The sequence below is a fragment of the Scylla paramamosain genome, chromosome 10 (genome assembly GCF_035594125.1).
Source record: "Scylla paramamosain isolate STU-SP2022 chromosome 10, ASM3559412v1, whole genome shotgun sequence".
NCBI classification, from domain to species: Eukaryota; Metazoa; Arthropoda; class Malacostraca; order Decapoda; family Portunidae; genus Scylla; species Scylla paramamosain.
Genome location: NC_087160.1, coordinates 28,819,868 through 28,846,646, shown reverse-complemented (window position 1 = coordinate 28,846,646; position 26,779 = coordinate 28,819,868). Strand labels below are relative to the sequence as shown.

Sequence of the window (26,779 nt, the reverse complement as noted above, 5' to 3'; positions counted from 1 at the left end):
CTAATTTTGCAAGCAATTGTTGTAGATTATGTCTAGCATGTCTGCAATAAAGTTAACGTGAGGTTAGGAAAATAACATTACGAGAGTCTTGTTATTGTGTAAAAGGCGAAAATTATATGTGGACGTGAGATAAAGTATCAACTGACTTTTTTAATTCGTATTTTTATAATCGGTTTATTTCATGTTGTTTTCTTCGCATTGCCCAATGTATTTATCATCCAACCAATCCACCTTATAGTTCACGATACGAAGGTTTATTTAAAAGCTTGTATATACACAGCATAAAGTTATATTCACACACCTGGACTTTTTATTTAGACATCTTTACCTTTTATTTCATGCATTGCACACCTGTTTCATCATCTACAAACAAGCGTCTCGCCTCCCACAGTAGGTGGCGCGGCGGTCGTTTGTCCTGCAGACGTAAACACTTGGCAACACATGGCACAACGGTGTGAGAGCCTCGTGGCACTGTGCTAACCATAGGGCACGTCAGGAGGCGTCCAAAGAGCCCCTGGAGTGATAGAAGTGAGTGCAGTCCAGCAGGCATCCAGAAACCAGGTGTTAGCAGGTGAGAGGTGAGAGTGGTGTGTGTGTGTGGGTGGCTTAGGGGCAGCCGGTGCAGTGTGTTGTGTGTCGTGATGAAAGCAAGGTGTTCCAGGAGGAGCAAAGGTCTTATTCTTGGCCTCTAGGTGAGTAATGGTATGACGTGGTGTGTTGTGTGGGAAGATCTGTGTGTACAAAAAGAAACGGCGTGTTTATTAATTTAGGCTAGCTTTGAAACTTTCAGTAATTCACTATGTTTGATGTAGACCGTGAATATGAATGATATTTTTAGAGAGATTTATCATATTTAGTGATTCTTCATAAAGTGGCCTGAGCTACAAACAAAATTAAAAGTTATTATGCATAAAAATAAAATGTTAACTTTGTGCTTAGACAGCTTGACACAACCAGATTTCCATGTTTACCCGCTGAGTTTGCTTTATTGCTTCTGTAAGCCATACCTTCCAGACACTCACTCATTACCACTTCCACTGTGTAGGCCTTGTTATCCTTGAGTATGTTGATGGGTGAAATAAATTAGCAAATTTAAAATTGGATGACCTAAATATTCCCGCAGCCTTGACAGAACCCATACTGACATTCAGATAGAAGGTTGTAAAGTGATAGATGTTTAAGAATCTTCCTGTTGAGGATAGATTAAAAGACTTTAGATTGGCAGGAAATTAAAGTAATAGGATGTTAGTTTGAGGGATTAAAATGGTCACCCATATTAGGAACAATCTGAATGTAGGTAAACTTCCAGCAAGAAGGAAAGGTAGATGTTGACAAATAGAGTTGAAAGAGTTTGACTAGGCAAGGTGTAAGCACGGAGGCACAGTTTCAGAGAACAATAGAAGGGACCCCATTAGGTCCGTAAGCCTTCCAAGGGTTTAGGCCAACGAGGACATGGAAAGCATCATTGTGAAGAATTTTAATGGATAGCATGAAGTAGTCAGAGGGTGGAAGAGAGGGAAGAACAAGCCCTGAATCATCCAAGATAGAGTTTTTAGCAAAGGTTTCAGTGAAGAGTTCAGCTTTTGAGATAGATGTGATATCAGTGGTGCCATCTGGTTGAAATAGTGGAGGGAAAGAAGAAGCAAAGTTATTGGAGATGTTTTTGGCAATGTGCCAGAAGTCATGATGGGAGTTAGGTCTTGAAAGATTCTGACACTTTCTATTAATGAAGGAGTTTTGGCTAGTTGGAGAACAGACTTGGCATAGTTCTAGGCAGAAATATAAAGTGCATGAGATTCTGTCTTCAGCCTCTCTCTCATCGTCACAGTGTTGCATCTCTAGCTGTCTTCTACTGCTGTTTTCATGCTAACTGCTCTTCTGATCTTGCTAACTGCATGCCTCCGCTCCTCCCACAGCCTCGCAGCACAAGACTTTCTTCTTTCTCCCACCCCTATTCTGCCCATCTCTCCAATGCAAGAGTTAACCAGTATTCTCAATCATTCATCCCTTTCTCTGGTAAACTCTGGAACTCCCTGCCTGCTTCTGTATTTCCACCTTCCTATGACTTGAATTCCTTTAAGAGGGAGGTTTCAAGACACTTATCCTTCAATTTTTGACTACTGCTTTGGACCCTTTTCTGGGACTGGCATCTCAGTGGGCTTTTTTTTATTTATTGGATTTTTGTTGCCCTTGGCCAGTGTACCTCTTACATAAAAAAAAAAAAAAAAAGGGACAGGGAAATGGAAGTAGCTAACACACTAATATGCAGCAAATCAGAAATTAGGAAAGTAGGTGTCATGAAGAATATAAACATATTATATTTTATATTTATATGATTGTATTAAAGTGTAAGACAAAATTTTGTAGACTAGCCTCTATCCATGCACAAGGATTTTAAGACAATGACAAATAATAAGTAAAATAATATTACAGTAGTAATAATAAAAAAATACAATAATAATAATAGTGATGATCATAAAAATAACAACAGTAATAATAATAATGATAGTAATGTTAATAATAATAATAATAATAATAATAATAATAATAATAATAATTATTATTATTATTATTATTATTATTATTATTATTATTATTATTATTATTATTATTATTATTATTATTATTATAAGATGGAACAAGAAAAAGAAGAGAGAAAATAGAGGGTAAAGGAGGGAGCACAGGAGTATATATATATGAGGCAAAGATGATGGGTGATGAATACAGTGAAAATGGGACCTGCTGTCCAGCAGATCTGTCTGGTTGGATCTTGGATTTAGTTAACCTTTAATTAGACTAGTTTTCTTGCAGGGACCCATTGTATGGCATTGCATCTTCTGTTGTCGATTTATGAATACATACAATGGATCCCTGCCTTATTCTAAGGTGGCAGGGTTAATGGCTAGCATGGTTCTCTTCCAAGAGAGACATGGGCTAGCACACTGTCAGTCATGGAAATATTCAAAGACTGCCTTTCCGATACAAATGCATCCTAATAACTAGAATTTTACTTGAAAATTAGCAAAGTAATTTTTTTTCTTCTTCTTATTCTTCTTCTTTTCTTCTTCTTCTTCTTCTTCTTCTTCTTCTTCTTCTTCTTCTTCTTCTTCTTCTTCTTCTTCTTCTTCTTCTTCTTCTTCTTCTTCTTCTTCTTCTTCTTCTTCTTTTAATTTGTGGAAATACACTTGGTAGCTCTAGTAGCCCCCTCATTGGGTGTACTATTGAAACACCTCTTGAAGATGGGACTGAGCTCTCCTGTCCCTCCTTAAAAAGGTGGTCTTTTTCCATACTGTTTTCAACTCTGCATAGTGGTACTTTCACCCTGATTGAACCTCATCGGTTATGATACTTCCTTCACACACAAATATCATCTTTAAGGGTCTTTTAATTATAGCTTGAGGTAAAGATGTTATAAAGGTATTAGGACTATAAATATGCCAGTGAAGTTCCTGATATTTTTTTACTCCCAGTGATTAGTTTATGGAGTTAGATATCCTTCCTTAAGTTCTTAATTTAATAAGTTTTCATCCTCATCCTGAAATCTACATCTTAGACCATTCTCAACACACAGCAGCAAATGTATGTATTTCTTAACATTCACTTCAAAAGATTTCATAGCATAATCCACAAAGCTACATCAGGCTTATAAAGTCCATTAGATCTCATCAATCAACTTATATTAACTGTGTGAACTTATGAAGATGGGCATTTTTATTGAGGATGTTGTAAAGTACTGCGGGGTACTGGGCATACAACATATTCGATAGTTGTACTAGAACAATTTGAATATGAATTTTGACTATTTACTATATTTAATGGTGTGCAGAAGAATATCTCTACAAGTAAATTTCCTGTTCTGTCTGTGTCCAGGGTGCAGAGACAATGTTCCAGCTGGCTGAGATCCGCCACATGGTGCGCATCCCTCCATGGCTCTTTGGCCAGACTCTCAATGATGCTGTAATCGAAGAACTCAACCGCAAATTAGCAAATAAGGTATGTTTATTTTTGCCTAACCTCTACATGGCAGTTTGTGGTATAAACCATTTCTGATTTTCCATATTTAACCATCAGTCTTTCTCTGTGTTTACCGGGCTTACATATGAAATGCATATAAGCAACGCACAAAGGTAAGATTACACATGGGATATTGAAATACGGAGAAAATTGTGTGAGTTGTCAAGTAAAGGGGAAATGCCTGAAGACTGGATAAAAGCAAATATCTTCTTGTTTTACTAAGGCAAAGGAAACAAATGATTATAGGAATTTTTTATTTATTTATTTATTTATTTTTATTTATTTATTTTTTATAAAGTGTGTGGTGAGAATACTAGTACAGTAGGGTACACAACAACACACAGTTGTTATAATGTACAACTGCAATGACGCACTGAAATTAAAAAAAGAATATTTGATCAGAATAATGGACCATTACAAACTCACCGCTTGTGCAAGCACTGGAATTTCAGTAAATATTTAATCAGAATAACAAACCAAAATTGGCAAGACAAACTTGCCATTCATGCAAGCACTGAAATTTTAATAAAAACTGAATCGGATTAACAACCCAAAACTTGCAAGACTAACTCACCAGCTGTGCGAACCACTGCTCACCTATCCCCCACCTATCCTTTCCTCCCATTTTTTCCTTTCCTCTTCCTTCTTTTGTCTTGTCTCAAACCTCCCTCCTTGTCACTTCCCCCCCTTTTTACGTCAAAGATAAGGGACTAGGGCAGAGGTCGGCAACCTGCAGCTCCAGAACCGTGTGCGGCTCTTTCAAGAGACATGCGCGTCTCCTGCCACCTACATGAAATTGTCTAACTTATCGTAGGACACGTAGAAAAATGAGAGAGAGAGAGAGAGAGAGAGAGAGAGAGAGAGAGAGAGAGAGAGAGAGAGAGAGAGAAGATGCGAGGTCTACGTCTGTAGTACGAATATGATTCCTGTATGGTACACATCCATCCGACCACCCCAGCCTCTGCCCAACACTGCCTGGCAGTGTAGGCAGGCATCTCATTCAGTGAAAACCCACTCCCATAGTTACTAGAACTATGGGATACATAGATACAACTAGAATTTTTCCTCCTCCTCCTACTAGTACTGCTATACTACTACTACTACTACTACTACTACTACTACTACTACTACTACTACTACTACTACTACTACTACTACTACTACTATTGCTACTACTATTGCTACTACTACTACTACTACTACTACTACTACTACTACTACTACTACTACTACTACTACTACTACTACTATTGCTACTACTACTACTACTACTATTGCTACTACTACTACTATTGCTACTACTACTACTATACCAGTACTACTGCTGCTGCTACTACTACTACTACTACTACTACTACTACTACTACTACTACTACTACTACTACTACTACTACTACTACTACTACTACTACTACTACGGTACAATTTGTATGATTATTTTGTCTATGGTTATATTACTTAACTTTCGTATGGAGGAAATTTATTAGGTTTCATAATCTACATTCGTAATAGATTTTACACCGTAGCTTCAGCAGCACTGTGTTGCTATCAAGTCTGAAGAAAGTGGCTCTTCTCTAATTCTGGGTTGCTGACCTCAGGACTAGGGAGTGATACCTCACTCTCTCTCCCCCTCATTCATTTTGTCATTTTTGCCTCATCTTTTTTCACTCTTTCTCAGTCTCATATATGTAATTCCATTTTCATTCTCATTCAGTCTCATTCTATTTAGCAATCCTTTGGATTGTTCTTATTTTCAGAGAGAGAGAGAGAGAGAGAGAGAGAGAGAGAGAGAGAGAGAGAGAGAGAGAGAGAGAGAGAGAGAGAGAGAGAGAGAGAGAGAGACAGCTCTGACTTATGGGGGTTTACTTTGTGCATATGAGTGATGCTGACAGTAAATGTGACCTATACTTTTCAAAGCAGTGCAAAACTCAGGATGATAAGAATTTAGGAGTAGGCGAGAAACTTAGGAGGGTACTGTATATATGTGTGTTATCTCATATGTATAAGTGCAAATGTGCTTATTTTGATGTTTTTTTTAATTGTGGAATTTTTTTTATATTTTCTGGTTCCTTAGAACCGATTATTGTTTTTTTCCATAGGTTCTTCAGTCGCCACAACAAACGTTACACATGAACGAATCATGTCCGTTGTTGTGTACCCTACTGTATTGTGGCAAAGAGTGTGGTTAGAATCTGTTCTAAAGGAAGCTGTTACCAATATGAGAAGAGTGTTATTTCTACCATGATCTTACCTGTGAGCTTTCTTGAGAGGGCAAGCTATCAGTGATGATGATGTTGACAGGAGTGATAGGAGCAGGATTCATATTTATTTTTTAATAAGTCTGATGATTATAATAAGTGAGAGGCAGCCTCACTGTTTCCTCAACCTTTCTTTCCTTACAGGTAGTGCTCAATGTGGGCCTCTGCATTGCCCTATTTGATATCACCTCCTTGGGTGACTCGTACATATTCCCAGGGGACGGCGCCTCCCACACTCGGGTTACCTTCAGATACGTGGTCTTCCGCCCTTTCCTGGAGGAGATCTTGGAAGGTGTCATCAAGTCTGCCAATGCTGACGGAATGCAAGGTGAATTGCAGCAGTCTTCATGCACAACTGTTGATTTACATCTAGATGTGTTTCATATTTTTTTGGATCTTGGAATTCACTGTTTCCTTATTCGGAGTATTTGCATGTCCATCAATAAAGATGGAACACCATTTTTACTCAGGCAGCAAATCAAATACACTCCAGTCATATTATACTCATACTTGGTATTCTATGATCTTGAATAACATCATACACATATCCACATATCCAAAAAGCTCTCTTAATACATAGTAATCCCTAACCAACAATGGGCTCACCACCCTTGAAGTTTGTGTGATCATTGTTAATTGTACCCAAGTTCATGAAACAAGGGGACCAGATTTATGTATTCCTGGATTCTGAGTGATTGTTGATTAAAATTTTTGCATAGTCTTATCTTTGTCTGGAAAATTGTTACAATGTCTAGGCAAAAAAATTAGTGAAGTACAATCTTGACAGTAGTAACAAATATATACATATGTAATTTTTTATCTACTTATTTTATTATTTATTGTATTGTAATTCTAGCCAAACATAAGTTTATTAAGTGTTTGATTAGGGATTTACAGTACCTTGCATTTATAAAACCAGTTAATTGTCATAAAATTATAGGTATTAGAAAGAGTAAGGATAGATTTAAACATTCTCTTCATAGTAAATTTATACATTACATATAGTGGCATTTTCTATATTTCTATAGATTTGACACTACTTACAGTCTATCAGAGAACATTGAAGTCCTTGGATAGAGTCTACAGGATTTTTTTTTTTTCTTCATCTGTATTGGAGTAAGTGTTTTGTGATGTTGAAGTTAAACTTGGACACTGATCTTAGACTGTCTTCTTTGCCCTTGCAGTAAGCTTAGGATTCTATGATGATGTTTACATCAGGAGGGACTCCATGATGGCCAACTCACACTTTGATGAAACTGATCAGACTTGGGTGTGGGACTACCAGACTGAAGATGACACCCACCACTTGTTTATGGATATTGGTAAGTAGAGAGAGAGAGAAAGTATAGCATCTTAATGGTGTGTTGGTCTTGTCTACTCCCCTCACACCCAAGAAGTCTGTGCTTTGAATCCTTCTGAACTAACTTTGGTCATCACATGTAAATCTGCCTTTCTTATGATTTAGTGATCTGAACACTTGTCTTTCTTGTGCCTGCCTTATCATTGACAATCACATAGTAGTTTTTTTTATTCTTGAAATGTCATTCAAACCACTTGGGTATCTTTTTTTTTTTTTTTATATCTCCTATTTTTGTCTACTTGAAGGATGAGTCAGTCCATTTTATTGATCTTGTACATGAATTATCTTCCTAATGAACATGTTGATTACCTTGTATTTAAGAACAGTCCTATTTCAACACAATCTTACAAGTAATTCTCTCTCTCTCTCTCTCTCTCTCTCTCTCTCTCTCTCTCTCTCTCCTCTCTCTCTCTCTCTCTCTCTCTCTCTCTCTCTCTCTCTCTCTCTCTCTCTCTCTCTCTCTCTCTCTCTCTCTCTCTCTCTCGCTCTCTCTCTCTCTCTCTCTCTCTCTCTCTCTCTCTCTCTCTCTGTAACATATTTCATCCTTATTATTTCATCCTTATTATGGTTCTCCATTTTACAGCCACTGTTCAAATTTAGAAATATGGCTCAGAGAGAGAGAGAGAGAGAGAGAGAGAAAAAAAAAAATTTAACAGGCTTCTTCTTTTTATGTAGGATGGACACCAGCCAAGGGCAAAAAAAAAAGAAAAAAAAAAGGCCCGCTGAGATGCCAGTCTACAAATAGGGTTTAAAGTGGTAGTCAAAAATTGAAGGATAAGTGTCTTGAAACCTCCCTTTTGAAGGAATTCAAGTCATAGGAAGGTACAGAAGCAGACAGGGAGTTCCAGAGTTTACCAGAGAAAGCGATGAATGATTGAAAATACTGGTTAACTCTTGCATTAGAGGTGGACAGAATAGAGGTGAGAGAAAGAAGAAAGTCTCGTGCAGCAAGGCCTCGGGAGGAGGGGAGACATCCAATTAGCAAGATCAGAAGAGCAGTTAGCATGAAAATAGCAGTTGAATATAGCAAGCAGTGCAACATGCAGCAATGAGAAAGAGGCTGAAGACAGTCAATTAGAGGAGAGGAGTTGATGAGATGAAAAGCTTTTGATTGCACCATGTCTAGAAAAGTGGTATGAGTGGAACCCCCCCAGACATGTGAAGCATACTCCATACATGGACAGATAAGACCCCTGTATAGTTACCAGCTGGAAGGATGAGAAGAACTGACAGAGATGTCTTAGAACTTCTTAGAAGTTGTTTGAGCTAGAGATGAGAAGTTTCCAGTTTAGATTATAAGTAAAGGACAGACCCAGGATGTTCACTGTAGAAGAGGGGGACAGTTGAGTGTCACTGGAGAATAGGGGATAGTTGTCTGGAAGGTTGTGTCAAGTTGATAGATGGAGGGATTAAGTTTTTGAGGCATTGAACAATACAAGTTTGCTCTGCCCCAATCAGAAATTTTAGAGAGATCAGAAGTCAGGTGTTCCATAGCTTCCCTGTATGAATTATTTACTTCCAGAAGGCTTGGACATCTATGAAAAGACATAGAAAAGTACAGGGTGGTATCATCAGTGTATAAGTGGATAAGACAATAAGTTTGGTTTAGAAGATCATTGATGGATAATAGGAAGAGAGTGGGTGACAGGACAGAACCCTGAGAAACACAAAATAGATTTAGGAGAAGAACAGTGACCATCAACCACAGCAGCAATAGAACAATCAGAAAGGAAACTTGAGATGAAGCTACAGAGAGAAGGATAGAACCCATAGGAGGGTAGTTTGGAAATCAAAGCTTTGTGCCTTACTCTATCAAAAACTTTTGATATGTCTAAGGCAACAGGAAAATCTCTAAAAGAGGATGACCAAGACTCAGTGAGGAAAGCCAGAAGATCACCAGTGGAATGAAATGAGAAAATGAGGATAGAGAAAGTAGGAGGGAATAGAAAAGAGGCTACTGTCAGTTGCCTCAGACACCTGTGTTTCAGTAAGGAAAAGATGATGAGGTTTAGTAGAGGAAAAGTGGTGTTCTACAGATTGAAAATTAGATCTAAGACTGCAAATGTTGCAGAAGTTAATGAAGAAGAAGTTGAGGAGGGTGCCAAGACACTTAGGGTCGATACCAGGAGAGGAGTCTGACATGGGGACTCTGAGACTGGTATAGTAGTTACCATGATACTGTTTGACATAAGCAATGATACAAACTTACAAACCTCATAACCCCACTTGAACTCAGGAGTGCACCTTTTGCTCAGTCAGTAATGTGGTGGTAATGTGGCTTTCATGCTTAGATCCTGGATGTGATGCCCAACTTGTCACATTTCTCCTAAAGATCAGATGTATTTGAGCTGCTGGATCAATTGCTCAGTATTTCAATGTGTGTGTTGTGATTTTAAAGTAATACTAGTGGGACACCCTTCTTTTAAATGATACACAGAAACTACTTAATGCAGTAGCTGTGGAATGTTTCTGAAGCTAGCCACCAGCTTGTACAATACAGGTTATGAAGTGTGAAATCTTTCATATTACATTATTATTATTGACAAATATACATCCATATGACACAGTATGTTTACAACCCAACATAGCATATTTACAATGCAGCACAGGCTATTCACTGTGTGATACCTGTACATAACTTAGGAGTATGTCTCATTTTATAGTAAATGATTTGTCATCACATAGAATATCCTGATAAACAGTTTGAAATTTACCCTTCTCTTTTATGGCATGAAGGGACTACTGTATGATGGCTATATTCTCCCTTTTACTGGAGAAAAGATTATATAGATATAGTAATGTATAGTACATACTCATTATCTCAAACCTCTTTGAATGAGATATTTGTTCTCTGGATATCAGGCACCTACTTTATAAATTGAACAGTACATATCTATATATAAAAATAGGCTTGAGTAAAACTGGAGTTTGCTATTCTAAACAGTAGCTTTATGACTTCAGCATTCTCCTGCCATGACCATCATGCTTATTGCCCACCTTGAGAAATAATTCATAGATATTTCCAATGGTTTTCAATATGATAACATCAGTGTAAAACCTTCCATGTCAGACCTGACATTCACTTTGTTTCTTCCTCTGAAATAAGAGCAACTGGAAACAGACTGATCAATTATGAGGATGCTGGTGCTCAGTCATCTGTTGACCATAACACATGTTGGGTGCCTAAGGCTTCTTTCTTACTTTTTATTTGTGATACATGAATTATTATTGGTCTCATTTGATCATGGGAAATAACTGAGCAGTCACATAAGTGACATTTTTCTCATGCCAGTTATGTGGTTACAGAGATTAGGTTGTAAAGCCTGTTTAAGTAATTGCTATATGTTTGTAGTCTTCATTATTATGTTTGAGCCAAGAATAATAATAGTGTATGATCAGATATTTGAAAATGGTAAAGAAATCCTCACTTGTAATATATATATATATATATATATATATATATATATATATATATATATATATATATATATATATATATATATATATATATATATATATATATATATATATATATATCAGCTTAAAAACTATTTCAACTTGCCTGGAAGACAATAATATAACTGGAAATTAAGCAAAAGTTATAGAATTAAAATCTTCCTTTAACTATGTCCTCTTACAGTTTTGCAATAGGGCATTGCAACCACTTCCATTTTGATTACTTACCTTCATCACTTGTACATTTTTTTTTTCTCTCTTTACCATGGCAGTGACAATTAAATTATTTCGCACTTCTTGTACATAAGTAGGTAAACATACACCATAATATGACATTGTTTAAACATTTTTTTATTTTAATAGAATTAAGTGAAAATTAGTATACAACTTGATGAAAATTATGCTTATTCTATGTTTCAGGTAGAATAGATACATGCAGTTTAAGACCCACTATTACAAAATGAAAGCAACAAATATTTATTTTTTACCAGGTGGAAAAATCCGCTTTAAGGTGGTTGCTGAACAGTTCTTGGACACAACTCCCACTGGACCAAACCTTGCCACAGGAGACAGTGCTGTGTCTGACAGGAAGGAGGGTAAAGTTCCATACATTGTGTATGTAAGTATCAGTTTGACTTCCATCTTTTTCTTGCATAAACTGGCAAGACAGGTCTCATCAAAAATATTTAAGGTGTGACTCAAGGAATCTAAGTATGCATAGAGATTCTTAGTTGGAAAAATAGTTGGTAAAGAAGTTACAACTGCAGAAGTTTTAGAAAATGGTTAAAAGGAGTGTGGTGCAAATTTTTCAAAAAGAGCTGTGGAGATTTGATGATGAGAAAAATTATGAAGATTAAATAGCACTTAAGGTTTGAAGAATGAAGAAAAAAATATTATGGGGATCTTCTTTTTATGTATTACAGGAGCACAACAGTATTGGGATTAGTGTGTTTGACTAACACTTGTGTGTGTATTTGTATTTTTTTTGTTTGTGTAATTTGACATAGTCAAGAGAATCATGAACAACTGTACTACAGCCCCATAACCATAAATTACCCAGCATGAAGGGCTTAGTGGACAGTAGGGATATCTGAGGCTTTGGATTGTGCTTGTGGGGCCCACCACTGCCTCCAGCATTGTGTCCATTTTTCTGTTCACTATCATCATCACTCATTCCTGTTTGCACCATGTGACATTACACATTCACTCAGTGATGAATTTTCCCTGAAGCTTACCTTGAGAAGCTCTTGCTTCTCTACAAAGTTGGAGCATTCCTCATCAAGCAGGATTCGGGCATCTTCCATGTTCAGAGGAACCCTCAGCTCAAACTGGAACCTCAACTTTCCTAGCTTCCTGGGGCCACATGCTTAGCTGACAAGTTGTTAAAGCTTATTGGCCTTCTTGAATTCATTGGTTTAACACTTAATCAAGGAGGAACATGATTAATCTCATGTTTTCTAACACCTTGTGAGTGAAAATGAAAAGCTCAGTTTCATACAATGTATAAATATCATACCTGTTGCTGGCTGAGGCTAAAATTGCAGAGGCAAAATCTAAAACTTGTGATTGTGGTGGCTGTGAGAGTGTGTTTTTGTATTTACCTAGTTGTAACATACAAGAAAGGAGCTATGCTCATGCTGTCCCATCTCCATGTCTACTTTTGGATAACATATTCATAAAATCATGGATGCTTCTTGCATAGAAACATCCATGAATTTAAGAATAAGCTGTGTGTGTGTGTGTGTGTGTGTGTGTGTGTGTGTGTGTGTGTGTGTGTGTGTGTGTGTGTTGCCAAAGTGCAATATTTTCTGCCTGTATCAGATCTTGGGAATACTTTGAGATGCAGACAAACTTTGTGCATTTCTTTAGTAGAGGTTCCAGTGAGCATTTTTCTGTGAGATAAGTCACTTTGTGTATGAGTTGCACATAATTGTAACATTTCTGAAAGATGAAACACTTCAGTACAAACAGAAAATATGCCCACCAAGGACATTTAAATTAGACAATTTGATGGCACACAGAATTGCTTGGACAAGGTAGGTAGTATGAATCTGGCTGGATCCACAAATAATGTTTGCTAGAATGACAGATAGATAATGAGTTAGAATAAACCTCACCTAAGTTAGATTATCTTGGAGGGAACACCAATCCAAGATATTCAAAAATCCAAATTATCAGAAGAAAACTAGATGCAGCTTTAGAAGCCATTGTGAAGACCAGCAAACACAGCAGGAGTCAGGCAGGAACACCAGTTGTGTGTGATGCAGCAGGACAAAGGCCATACAGAGAGCAGACAGTGTTTCCATTGCACATACTACTATAAACACCAAGTGGTTATGTTTTATGCACTGTATAGGGGGAAAAATTAATATTTGATATCTAAATGATATACTTAATATTTAATACTTAAATATGTATCCATCTTTCCTGGTGCACATCTTGAAATTTTTTTTTTTTTTTTAAGCACTGGTAGAATTGACTGCATCACAGCTTCCCCCACACTCACCTCTTTCAATGACACCATGCTCCTCAATGCAGTCTCTTCTGTTCTTGTAAATGTGTTAAAACCAAAGGTCATTTCAGTCCGTAGTTATTTTCTCCTATTCCTTTATTTGGATGACTTAGGATAACACAGTAGAATAGTACATTAGATAGGTATCCGATTTCTGTCCAAGTGTCCAACTTCCCCCATATATTTCTGAGAACAACCCAAGATATCAGGTGTCTATCTGATTGCATGAGTGTCCAACTTTCCCCATATATCTTGATTGACAGTCTGAGATATCTGACTCTTATCTGAAGCCACAAAACTGTCCAACTTATCTGATATTTGAGATATTTGGCTCTGAATTAGGCAGGATTGAGGGTATTTTCATTTCCAGGTACCTAAACTTTTTTATTTTTATGTAAGAGGAGTTTCCTATATTTTTCATGAAGGTCAATTTCCAAGACCAGGATTTAAAGTGAGCTCAATTAGATCCACACTTCATTTCATATCAGTCACTTTAAGCATTACAGTTCGTTAATGATCACCTTAAGCATCAGAAAGTAGTTTACCATCAGCTTAAAGAGAAATCATTCCACATGTATATTTGTCTATTTATTATATGTACAGTCACACCTACTAATTTCTCTCCCTCCTGGAGGCTGGAGTCAGGGCCAGTCATTTCTGGGTATTCTCTTGAACAAGCCACCCCCCCCCCCTCCCCACACACCATACCCCAGTGTAAATTTTGTTGGAAACCAATCAGATGTCCTTGACTTCAGCTTTCATTTTGAATTGAATGTTTAGGTGTTGTCTTTTCTGGGAATTCCCCAGCCTGCAGCTCTGCCACACTTATACTAAGACACACCTCATGTCAGGTACTTCCTACCTCAAAATTAAATGGTGTTGTAGTATATATACACTGTTATGCTCTAAAAAAAAAGGAAAGTTAGTGTAATATATGTTTTTTTTAATACTTGCATTGTTTCTTTGCAAACACCCCAATACTTGGCAACATTTCCTCCAGGTGTTGTCACATCTCCGTGGGTGACTGAGTGAGGTCACACGCTCAGTGACCATATTAATCCATGGTGACTTCCTCTTGTGCCACCACCCAGGATGGAAGCTACTTCTCCCACTTGCAATCATCACCATAACCGAGAAAAAGAGCTTACTTACTCAATAAATAAGTATTAAAAAAAAAAAGACTAATAGGGAGGTCATTACTTGACCCCTCAAGAGATATTGCCCAAACAGTGAAAGCTGCCAATGTGCCTTGACTTTTACCTCAATGGTGGTGTGGAAAAAAGTTGTAACTAAAGAATAAAAATATAACATCTTAGTTTAAGGGAAATATCATATCTAAAAGGAAAAACCTATCACATTTAAATGAAATTCACAATGGAGAGAGAGAGAGAGAGAGAGAGAGAGAGAGAGAGAGAGAGAGAGAGAGAGAGAGAGAGGGGGTGATGGCAGCTTGACTGACTGACAGGCAGATTTTTTTACAAATTTTAATGATTCATAGGCAAGTATAGATCTCTGATAGAATTAAATTTGCATGAAATGTAGATTGTATATGCAGAGAGAGCGACAGAGAGAGAGAGAGAGAGAGAGAGAGAGAGAGAGAGAGAGAGAGGGGTGGTGGTGTATGGGGAGCGAGGTTATCAGCGACACATAGGCTCTAATCAGATAATTGCCCTGTCCGGAAAGGACAATACCCAAACACTCAATTCAGAATGGTCAGACCATAGTATGAATGACTTTAATTTTTCAGATACTTAGAGTCTTCCTATATAAAGTTTTTCAACATTTATAGACTTTTGCACTTGATGCAGCCATTAAGTTTTTTATATATAATTTACAACAGGACAAATGTATTATTTAACATTTACAACAATTTTTTTTCCTCTCCACAGGGTGCGATCAATGACCAGGGGCTTGGACTGGTGTCATGGTGGACTAACACAGAGGAGGGACAGGAAGAGGAGGATGTTGAGGAGGGAGAAGAGACACTATGACCTCAGTATATATTGGCTTTACTAACTGTTTTATAAGGATCAAAGGTATGATTATTATCTTTACTAGATTTTCTATGGAGGTCCATGTTGTTACTCATTATGTTAAATTTCTTTGGGAAATCTATTTGTACTTATTGTAACTTGGCTTTTCACATGATGTTTTGTAGTGGTAGTACACATGCATGCCATTTGGGTAAAGACTGTACTAACAGATTTACTGAAAAGTTGGGTTGTTATACTATATTATTACTGATATTGGTTTATAGTGAAATTGTTGGTAGTTAAATTTCTTTTATCTCTAAGTAGAAAGAAAATCTGCTCAAAACTTAATTGCTCTTTCATAATTATACATTTTAGTTTCTTACACATAACTTTTGTTCCACATGCAAAATGTTCAGAAAACATCTTCATTAAGCCATGTAAATTTAACATATATATATGAAGATAAAGGAATTTTAACTATTGCAGAAATGGAACAGCTGGTGCTTTCTTTATATAAAGACATTTTTATGCAGATATTTATATATTGCAGCTTTGTTACAAAATTTTGTACAAAAGCTTATGCATGTGGCATTAGTGCAGACATTTCAAGCTCACAACTGTATTCTTTTCTACTGTTGTTAATTTGTTGGTGTTGGTGGTACAAGATCTCATCTACATATAGCTTTTGTGCAGTTGTCATTATATTTTAGCATATTTTCCAGTAAGATAGTCAATCCTGTTTAATTGAATAGCATGGTATGAAAAACTACTTTGACTAAGCCTAAAAATCAGTTGACTAGGATTACATTTACAAATTTTCCACAAAGAGTGGAGATCCAGACAAAGTTTGGCCTAAATAACATTTCATAACATCACATTTTTCTTAAGAAATTACAGTAGTCATAAAGCTGTTATAATGGTACTGCCATTCCAAATACTCACACCATCTCTCCCACTCACAGCAGCACCCTTACTTCCTCCCCTCCACCACATGCCCACCACCTGCACACCTCAGACTTCCCACATATTATTGTTGCATTGTTACTTGGGGATCTCCTACATATCCAAGCCTTTTGCTACTGAACCTAAGACCTTGGTATCATTAAGAAGCCAAGAAAGAATGATGACCAATCTTTTCCACTTCTGGCAGCAAACCACCCAGCTTCTCATGCACCACCCCAATAAGTGGCACCATCCACAATACTATGATTAGGTTTGAGATTCTTTTATTAGAAATGTGTCTTAAATTAGGTAATCCCAGATCAATTGCTGTCATAGTTATAATATGTTGATCATATTTCCTCCACAGAAAACCATAAATTGCATTTGGTGACCATACTCTTCTATTTGCAAATGTTTTCTCCTTAGAAAATGCTCTTTAATTGTTCACTGACAACTGATATTGTTGAGACCTCTTCTCTAAATCTAAATTGCTAAGTGATAGCTCAGTCACATTAAATGCACCCCTTCACTGAAGGATATTCCTGTGATAAAACAAGATGTGTGTGTGTGTGTGTGTGTGTGTGTGTGTGTGTGTGTGTGAGGAGGAAATCACTTGTAGTGGCTCAAGTTTGCAGCTGCCAGCGGAGAGTGGATTACAGTAATAAGCCTAATCAAGAATTAAGGATTTGCACATAGCAAAGTACAAAATTTAATGCTGTGCTTCAGATCTTGCTCACTTTTAGTGTTTTAATGTATTCATCATTTCCTGCCATAAAAATTCAGCTATATTAGATCTTCATATTTTCAGTGTTCATTTAAACGGGATTCATGTGTACTCTTAGAATTTATATCCATGCTTTGTTGTTAATGACTATTATCTCCAAAGAAACTGACAACTGTCAAAAGTTGTGGCACTGAGGTCTTATATATGATAAGTACAATTAATGTAATTTTAGATATAGGAGACACTACATACCTACAGGGAATATGCATTTTTTTTTATCAGTCTCTCTCTCTCTCTCTCTCTCTCTCTCTCTCTCTCTCTCTCTCTCTCTCTCTCTCTCTCTCTCTCTCTCTCTCTCTCTCTCTCTCTCTCTCTCTCTTTCACCCAGAATAAGTTTTTTTTTTTTTGGGCTAAACTTCAAAGCTGTAGTGTTATAATTATAGCCTCAAATATTTTGTTAGCCTGTCTCACTGTTCTAAAAGTGAGGTGCAGGAAAAAAGGAAATAGCTTTAGCTCATTCTTGCTGTTTACACCCTCTTAAAGAAGACTGAAATTTCTCCATCTTATCAGGTTTCACAAACAATGAGTGGATATTCATACAGTATTTTTATTTATTTTTTTTCTCCCTCCAACATGGAAAATGAAAAGTAGCACTTGTTATTTATAATAATGGTTTTACAAATAGTGCAAAGTATCCCTTTGATGTACTGCATATACAGTGGTAGGTATGTACCATTGTGCCTGTGCTCAGCCATATATAGTGTCAGTTTATATAATTTGCTTATTCTTATATCACTTTCATATTTATTTATCCTACAATTATTTATTAAACATCATAATTCTTCATTATGTGCTTTTGCACACTCACCCATTTCACATTATATAAAATTCTTATGTTGCCCTTTTATTAGTTTATTTTTAAATACATTTACAAACTCAGGAAAAGCAGCCCAATCTGTTATTATTCATCATTGGAATACTCAATCCACATTACACAAAACTAATATCGGCTTTCAACCTCATCTTGCATACAAAAAAAAAAAAAAAAAAAAAAAAAAAAACTATGTAAATAGTTTCTAGTAGAGGATGTATCAGTAAGGATATCATTAGATTATTTTTAATCATAGAGCATGAAAGTATCTATCATGAAAGCAGAAATGTCCCCTAAAGAATGTTAGCTTTTGCAAATGAGAGTAATCAGCATTATAGTTATTGCCCACCACAGATGGCAGCTTGAAAATGAAAGTAAATTAAGTAAATTATTTTGGTGTGTTACTGAAGTACACTAAATTGTTCTCATATAAACAGAGCATGAAGTAATTAAATAATAATTATGGGGATTGAAAACTTTATTCACAATAATGGACATGAAAATAGAAATAGAACTTTATTCATATTAGGAAAGGTTATAGAGCTTAGTTTAGGTTACTTGCCAAAACTTGAACACCCAACCTTTAGGTCAGGAATCACAGACTCTGCTATTTAACACCCAACCTTTAGGTCAGGAATCACAGGTTCTACTACTGTGCCCCCAAGGTTGGATGAGATAGGTAAACAGCAAGTTGAACACACATTGCCTTCACAATATTGTTGAAACAGTGATAGCACTGCACCATATATCAGAGTTCAGAGTTCATCTACGGAAAAGAAATGTCTGCTGGTAATAAATTAGAAGTTTTCACATTGTTGTTTATCGAGGTCATTGATATATATACAGAATACCTTGTAAATTAATTTGTGGTTGTATGCAGTACAAATTAATTGTTTCAAATTCCTATGTATGAAAGAATCCCTGTTATCCAGTGCCCATGGCAACTTACATACTCATTCAATTTGTTTATTGTCATAGGTGGTAAAATATTCAAAGCTAGTATTGTATTTGTGTGAGAATCATGATTACTTTGCTTCATGAGAATTTGCACAACTTGTTTTTGCACTATCTTTAGACTTGCATAACTTTTTAAAAATATTAGAGTAATGGATGAATTGGGACAAAAATGCAAGAAAATGATCAGTGAAAGAAGAAAAAAGTAATATCATATTATATACTATACCATTATGGGTGAACATGGTGAGCATAGTGTTGTGATTTTTTAAAATACTGTCCTTTTTCCCCTCTTCCCTTCTAAAATTCAGTTTGCTTGGACAATTGGGATTCCTTTGCATTCTTTCAAATCTGGTCTCTCAGATCTGAAAATAAGAGAGACTTTATTGCTCTGTATTTTTTGATAATTGTACATTATTGTTTCTAAATATCAAACCAGTCTAGCTTGTTTTCATTTAGGTATGTGTATGCTAATATATGTATACATCAGGTGTACTGTTTACATGGCTGAGATATATATATACTTCATAAATGAAAAAGGGAAAACCCTGGGCAAGTACTGTAAGATCCTTAACAGTTTGTCAAGACAATCTGCCATGTTTATAAATATGCAAGTCAGTTGATCCACGAATGATTACCCCCCCTCTGCAGACCTAACATGTCATAAAGTTATGTCACAGTTCACAATTATGCACGTCTACATCCAAAGGATGAAAATTGACATCACCATCCCATGACTGACTGCTTGCTTATCATGTAGGTACTTTAATGCACCACACTTGGGATTATCATGTGCAACATAAACAGTTTGTGTAAACAAAGGATGTAAATGACAAGCCCAATGTATTGTTACTAAGACACACATACTTATACGTTGTAGTTATTTATGTATTATTGTGTGGAAAGTTCAGCTTATAAAGTGCCAGGTGTGAGAAAGAGAAGGAAGACAATTTTCATAATTTTAATAAATAGGATCTGAATCAATATATCATAGACAATTTTTGTAGGGACATGTTGTACAATACTAATGATAAAGCAGATTATTATACTTGCTCTTCAGGTTTTGTAATAATAGCTCAAATATGTTAAGTGGTCTCTGATTCACTTGGAGTGATTTGATTTTTTTGGCCTGTTTTATGTGACTCAGTAACATATTAACAGTGTTCTTGCATTACACTTTTAGAGATAAAGTAACACCCTGTAAAACTTGTAAGCCCTTTGAATTAACAGCCATAGGAGCTAAATAACTTAAGTATGTCATAATTGATATACATAGGTTTGATATTGTGTGAGATGAACCGTGTTAATCACATTAAATTACAAAGTAGCCTCCCATTTTCACCTGCATGACTGACTTTTCCAGTGGATATTGTGGTCAACAGATGTAAGAGAAAAGTAGTTAAGTGGTAAAAGCAAGACATTGAGGATAAGTGATGGACAAGTTTTCAGTAGATTAGGAAAAAGTCACCTACCTTCTTAAATAAATCTCTTGGATCTTAGGCTGTGGGCACATTGAGAGTGACAAGAAGGAAGAGACTCTTTAAAATATCTTGAGCAGTTGGGATGACTGCACTTGCAACAATCAAATGATGGCAGCACCATAAGCTGGCAGACTTGTGCAAGAAGAGTTTGCAATTAACTTTTGTTACATAAGTTTGCTGAGTAAGTCATGCTTGTTCATCTGCCATAGTTCACATCATACATCAGATAAACCATTGTGGTTAATACCATTCGGTGCATTATTAATTGCAAAATATTTACTTTTTTTTTTTTTATGAGTTAACAAAAGAGAAATTATGACTGAGTTAACAAAAGAGAAATTATGACTGGTTTATGTTAAGAACTGCTCTGTAGTGTTTTTATAACCCATTTTACTTATGACCATTGTTTTGCAGTGGTTGGTAATGGATGGTGTATTCAGATTTTTCAGAAAATATCATACAAGCAAACAACAGAATTCACTTCCTTACCAATATGTGCCTCCTCAGTGGCCTCCAGCCACCACCAGGACAGATGAGGGACCTTGCAAAATGATTCTATAAATATTTTAATGGAAAATCTGAATACAATATGTTCATTCATGAGACTAATCTGTAAGGAGGAACAATTTTAGTTTAGTATTCATTCTCAAACTGCTGCAAGTCAGTAAAATGTGTTAAAAATTTTTTATAATTATGGTGCAATTCTTTGACAAATTATTATTTTTATTTATTTATTTTATTTTTTTATCAATCATTCACAAACTATTTTGAGTTTTGCACTTAATGTCATGTCTAATTGTGAGCTATGGCAGATAATGTAAAAATAAAGGCTGGCTCAAGATACACTGCCTGTTGAAAATTACTTAGCTTTTGTAGATAATACTGCATCTGAATGAAACAAAATATGTAGCAAAATTTATTTGCTAATTTCTCTTATTTCCTACAGTGACAAGAGCAGCCCATAATGACCCAATGCCTGAGTGTGAATGTGCTAAGCTGGCATCCATTATGAAGTGTATCAGTCCATGGTGCAGGTGCAGATAAGGTGGTTGGTCATCAGCTTGGAATGGCAGTTCCTGGTGATCTTGGCATCCACTGAAGCATGAAGTACAACTCACTACATCTCTGTACCTGCACCACAGACTACCAAACTCCGTAGCAGATGCCAGCTTGGCATACTTACAGTCAGGCGTCAGGTCATTATGGACTGCTTGTCACTGTGAGGGGAAATCAGAAATTAGCAAATGATGCTACTTTAGGGATCATAATACATTTTGTTTAATGCTAATGCAGTGCTATTAACAAAAATCTAAACTACTCTTCAATAAGGTGTTACTTCTAGCCAGCCAGTATAAACTTCTTTGCTTGTGGTCCCCCCCTCCCTTCTCTCTCTCTCTCCAACAATTCTTCCTTTCCTTCCCAACTTTTTCTCCCTTTCCTGTCTTTTCCTCTCTCTCACCTCTCCCCTCTGTTCCTCTCCCTTCTCCATCTACTCTTTTCCTCCCTCCCACTCTCTACTCCTCTAGCTTTTTACATATTTAGTACTCTATTATCTATGCAAGATCAACTTGATATTTTAACTTATGAGGGCCCAATTTTTTAAAAGTGGTGTTAGTAGTTACAAATACCAATGTAGCTGACTATTAGTATGTTTTGTTTTTTAATGTCAGCTCATTGGAGACGCCACAGGTTCCTGTAATAATTATTGGTGTGTCAAGCATTAAATATTTTTTTCGTAATTCATTCTCTCTCTCTCTCTCTCTCTCTCTCTCTCTCTCTCTCTCTCTCTCTCTCTCTCTCTCTCTCTCTCTCTCTCTCTCTCTCTCTCAGGTCATACACACCTTCATTCATATAATTTATTAAGATTGCTTGCTGAAAGCATAAAAGACTTAATGTAATGGAGCAGGCTTTCTACACAATGCAGCACAACCCTCCCATCTTTATACCTCTCAGAGGCTGACTGGCAAAGGTCCATACATTGTGGAATCTCAAGCTAGACAGACTCACTGTGGTGCAGTACAAGTTTTTAAAATTAAATTTAGATTTTAAACTAGCATCTCAAAATAAACTGCTATGGGGCCCATGTCCTTGGGCAGTGTGAAATCCTTTGCTATGCTGCTGCACTGCGTGGGTAGTGACGAAGTGGTGTACTAGGTAAATATGGCGTGCGTAGTGCCAAATTTGAAGTTTTGTTTAGCAAAGGGAAACCATATTGAGAGCACAATTTCATTTTGGGAGTAGACTACTTGTATCTCTGAACATTCATAACTCGTTACTTCATATCTCAGACACCCTCTGTGTGTGTGTGTGTGTGTGTGTGTGTGTGTGTATATATATATATATATATATATATATATATATATATATATATATATATATATATATATATATATATATATATATATATATATATACAAATGCACTCTTCAATGTAGACTGTTTAGGCAGGGAAATAGTAAAATATTAAACAGCTGATCGCTTTGGTCCATGACACTTCAGAGCTGCCAGCCTGTGTGAAGAGCGTTGTTGGTGTTGGGTTCTCCTAACACCATGTCATGTCTCCTTCCCTGAGTTTAAAAAAAACACATTTGCTAAATTAGTAAAAGGAGATACAACGAAGTGCTTGGTGCTGTGATTTACTAACACCCATCTTTAAAAAATTGGGCCGAGAACTTCAATTTTTTTTTAGTGAATATACTTTAATCACATGACACTTGATAAGTCTACTATTATTCCAACAAAATTTCACAACCTGTGATCTAAGCTCAATATTGGGTTCGTAAGTGACAAAGTAAATTTACTACATACAACAGCAGCTTGAAGGTTAAGAATAAGGCTACTTACACAATAATTATTCAAAGGGTATACTCATAAACTTTTGTACTGATAGCTCTGATATTTCATAACACAGTATGTGGTGGTTTACTCTTGGAATGTGTAAGCAATATTAGTTGACATTTCAGTTTTCATTCTGTAACAGCTGTGATATTACTTAGTAAAGATGTTATTTTGTGAAATATATGGTGGAAGCCTGTACTGTTTTTCATAGCCCTAATAAATATACTTTGGTATACACTAATGATGATGACCTCATTACTGTGTCCTTCAATACTTCAGAAAACATCTTGATTAATATGTGGGATAGTAAAAATCACCCTGAACATGAAATACAGCACCCTTTACCCTTTATGGGAGCAGATGGTATCATCAGAAGATAATGGTATACACAATTAATTATCTATGCACTAGATTATCATGTTGGTGTATGTGTGTAACCACATGACCCACGACAGCATTGTAATTGCTACTGAGGAGTGGAAGTGGAAGGTGCCAGCCACTTCATCTTGTACACAGTAGGTAATGCTTGCACTTATTAATAATATATACAATTCTTGATAATGCAAACAGCATACATATGGGACTTAACATTTCTACGACAAATAGCAATGCTCTCATTTTTTGCTTAGACAAATAGCACTGCTATCATTTTTTGCTTAGAGTCAGTAATGCTGCCCATAATTATAATGACTATTGCCATTGTAAGCCAATATGCAGTAAATTATCCTTGCAAGTGAAAATTAATACATCTAATAGCACAACCTTAAATTCTGTATAAAGCAGATGCCACATGGTATCAATTTCACACACAGCATGGCATGCCTGACAATGCTGACTGAAGTATGCAAGTATAAGCAAGGCTACAATTATGGAATTTAAGAACAAGAAAACCACTTTATATAAAATAACACACACACACACACACACACATATAAGGCAGAAAGGATGATTGAAGGTTACACCCTTTTCTAAGTTGAGATCCACTCAGGTTATCTCAGATGTAATGCATAATGTAGCAATATTTCTTGTCAATGACAAGTTACCTTGGAGTACTAAGCTACACTCTAAGTCAAGTACCAAAGGCAGTGTGGTTCACTTAAAGTGCAGCAATTTTCACTATGGCCTATTATATTGCATTTGTTGACTATTCTTTTTGTGAAAAGAGATTATGAAGACAATGATGATGAGTGTGTTATGAAACATTTGACTTACTGCCAGAAGCAGAAAAAAAGAAGTTTATACTGACTTGCTTTCCAAGCTGAAATTCCCTTCAAAGGAAGGTAGCCTGATTATAGGATTAAAAATCCAAAGGAAGGGATTCCTAGCCCCCTTGCTTTGAGTTGTCCCTTATGATACACAAGAAATGCAGTGGAGTATCCTTTCAACCCAGCTAGGGAGTATGTGACCGGACTGTCCCTCCTCCCAAAGGGAAAACCAATATATAAGTTAAGTAAATAAATAAACAGTTTAACAGATTTCAAATGACAGACTAATGAATCTCTCTCTCTCTCTCTCTCTCTCTCTCTCTCTCTCTCTCTCTCTCTCTCTCTCAGAAATAACATAAGCTGTTAAAAATATACAAATACATGCAGACCATGATGTGACAAACATGAAAACCAAATATGTGTTAGTCACCATGATTTGCATGCCTTGATTAAAATGGTGGAGATAAAACTTTGTACATGAATCCCTTGAATGCAATAAATGTGTTCTGTGAATACAATTACATGTGTGATGCAGATGAAGCAAGTGGACTGATTCCTCTCAGGTAATCAGCTGGGAACTTCTTCATCCTCAGAACTTTCATCAACTTCATTTTGGATTTTCTGGAAAAAAAAAAAATTAATAGCATAGGCAGTGGAAAAAAATAATCATGCAGAAATCTGTGTATTAACCAATAAATGCAATATGTGAGAGGGAGAGGAAATGAGCAAAATCTGGAAATTCAAGATGGTTAAAAATATTATAAAATAACGAACAGATCAGGAATATAATAATGAATGCATCTCCACCATTGCCATTAAATGCCTTGGTGTTGGGCAACAATGCTGCCACACAGCCACCAGTGGTTGATACACATTGCCTCCTCAGAGTCAAGTGACATAATTATAATTCTACAGATAATTATTAATATACAGTTCACTATTACTATTCAGCTATTACTGTATTTATATATAAAAATAAAGACTGCAGAAATTAATGTGATAATAACAGTAGTGGGTGAGTTTGCTTAGTACACCCAGAAGAATCTTGACTGTAAGACTGTTGGAAGTGACTGAGGTGAAGGTCACTAGGTCAGTGAGAAACAGAGGACTTGGAAAAGGAAAACATTGTACAAGTAAAATTTTTGCAAGTAAAATTCTAACAGAAGAGTGCCCAAGAAAAGGTGAAAAGCTATATGCAGCATTCATAGTCCTTGAGAAAGCTTTTCACAAACTGATGTTTTTTTGCATTTCTTTCTGCATTTATTGTTTTGAAGTACAGTGGAACCTAAGTTACTGAGTGCCTCCCTTTTCAAACATAAGTTTTCAAACAAAATTTTGAACTCATTATTGTTTCGGTTTTGATACCATAATTCGGTTCTAGAACAAAGTTACTTGATTTCAATTATTAAAAGACATAGCAAAAGCTGCCGTTTATTACTAACTTATACTTTTTATAAATATTTACTTCATTTTTATATATTTGGAGGAGAGACACAGGGTGTAAGAGTAATTCAACATTGCAAATAAGGTAAATGTGATCCCTTTGAAAAGCCTCGATGTAAACAAACAGTTTTCGGCGCTCAGGAGGTATACTGAGCCTCCTGTGGCTCTCTCAATGACCCCTAATGCCATCACTACTGCACAACTGCATCTTTCCAGTAGCTTTTCCCAGCAGCAAGATGTCGAAGTGTTTGATCACCTTCATTTTGGCAAAGAGTTGCTCCTTTCTGTGTCCTGTAAGGCTTCCCTCATTAGATCAGTGACAAAGAGAATACCTGCAGAGTCTAAACAATATCTTCTAATGAGTTCTGTGTCACTACATTCATTCAATACATCCTTTCTGGATAAATAATTTGTGAGCTGGAGATGTTGTGAAGCAGCCATCTTGGTTGTGGAAGTGTCTGTCATAAGCTGCTAAGACAGGGTAGACTGGTGTCTGGGAACGGATTCAACCATTTTATATTGATTCCTATGGGGAAAATACTTTTGGTTTTCTAACGTTTCAGATTTCGAATGGCATTCAGGAATGAATCAAGCTCTAGAACCGAGGTTCCACTGTATATCACGATAGTACAACTCTCATGCTTCTAAGCCAGATCACAATGAGCTCTCCTATGGCATGTTAACTAAAGGAGTTTTCAACCATCAAATGTGATCTCGGTGAAATTTTTATGCTGAAGCAAATAATGTT

The 26,779-nt window shown here is 36.3% G+C and overlaps 2 protein-coding genes across 7 annotated transcripts in view; one reads left to right on the top strand and one right to left on the bottom strand.

Annotated features, from left to right (window-relative positions):
* The first annotated feature begins 382 nt into the window (after positions 1-382).
* LOC135104494 (DNA-directed RNA polymerase III subunit RPC8-like) lies at positions 383-21,603 on the top strand. 3 transcript variants are annotated; one of them, XM_064012046.1, is made up of 7 exons: positions 383-571; positions 3,871-3,993; positions 6,417-6,600; positions 7,457-7,594; positions 11,580-11,707; positions 15,490-15,636; positions 21,492-21,603. In XM_064012046.1, exons 2-6 carry the CDS (start codon positions 3,883-3,885, stop codon positions 15,589-15,591), a joined length of 663 nt encoding a protein of 220 aa, XP_063868116.1. In that variant the 5' UTR covers positions 383-571; positions 3,871-3,882; the 3' UTR covers positions 15,592-15,636; positions 21,492-21,603. The 3 variants fall into 3 exon arrangements, with proteins under 3 accessions (XP_063868116.1, XP_063868117.1, XP_063868118.1); XM_064012047.1 differs by having other exon boundaries at positions 385-528; XM_064012048.1 differs by lacking the exon at positions 383-571 and adding an exon at positions 578-692.
* LOC135104493 (translation initiation factor eIF2 assembly protein-like) overlaps positions 18,575-26,779 on the bottom strand; it is a 31,254-nt gene continuing 23,049 nt past the window's right edge. The window contains exons 10-11 of one of the 4 annotated variants that reach the window (XR_010270458.1): positions 19,294-25,209; positions 18,575-18,876 (exon numbers count right to left, since the gene is read on the bottom strand). Coding sequence is in view for 3 of the 4 variants with exons in the window: in XM_064012045.1 (XP_063868115.1) it covers positions 25,156-25,209 (54 nt within the window). In the remaining variant the exon portion in view is untranslated. Of the gene's footprint in view, positions 25,210-26,779 lie in introns of all 4 variants that reach the window. The other 3 variants (XM_064012045.1, XM_064012044.1, XM_064012043.1) reach the window with 3 other exon arrangements.

Coding starts and splice junctions, on each gene's coding strand:
- LOC135104494 (XM_064012046.1), top strand. CDS start 3,883: ATGTTCCAGCTGGCTGAGATCCGCCACATGGTGCGCATCCCTCCATGG. Junction 6,601..7,456: donor CAATGCTGACGGAATGCAAG/GTGAATTGCAGC, acceptor TTGCCCTTGCAG/TAAGCTTAGGATTCTATGAT. Junction 11,708..15,489: donor AAGTTCCATACATTGTGTAT/GTAAGTATCAGT, acceptor TCCTCTCCACAG/GGTGCGATCAATGACCAGGG.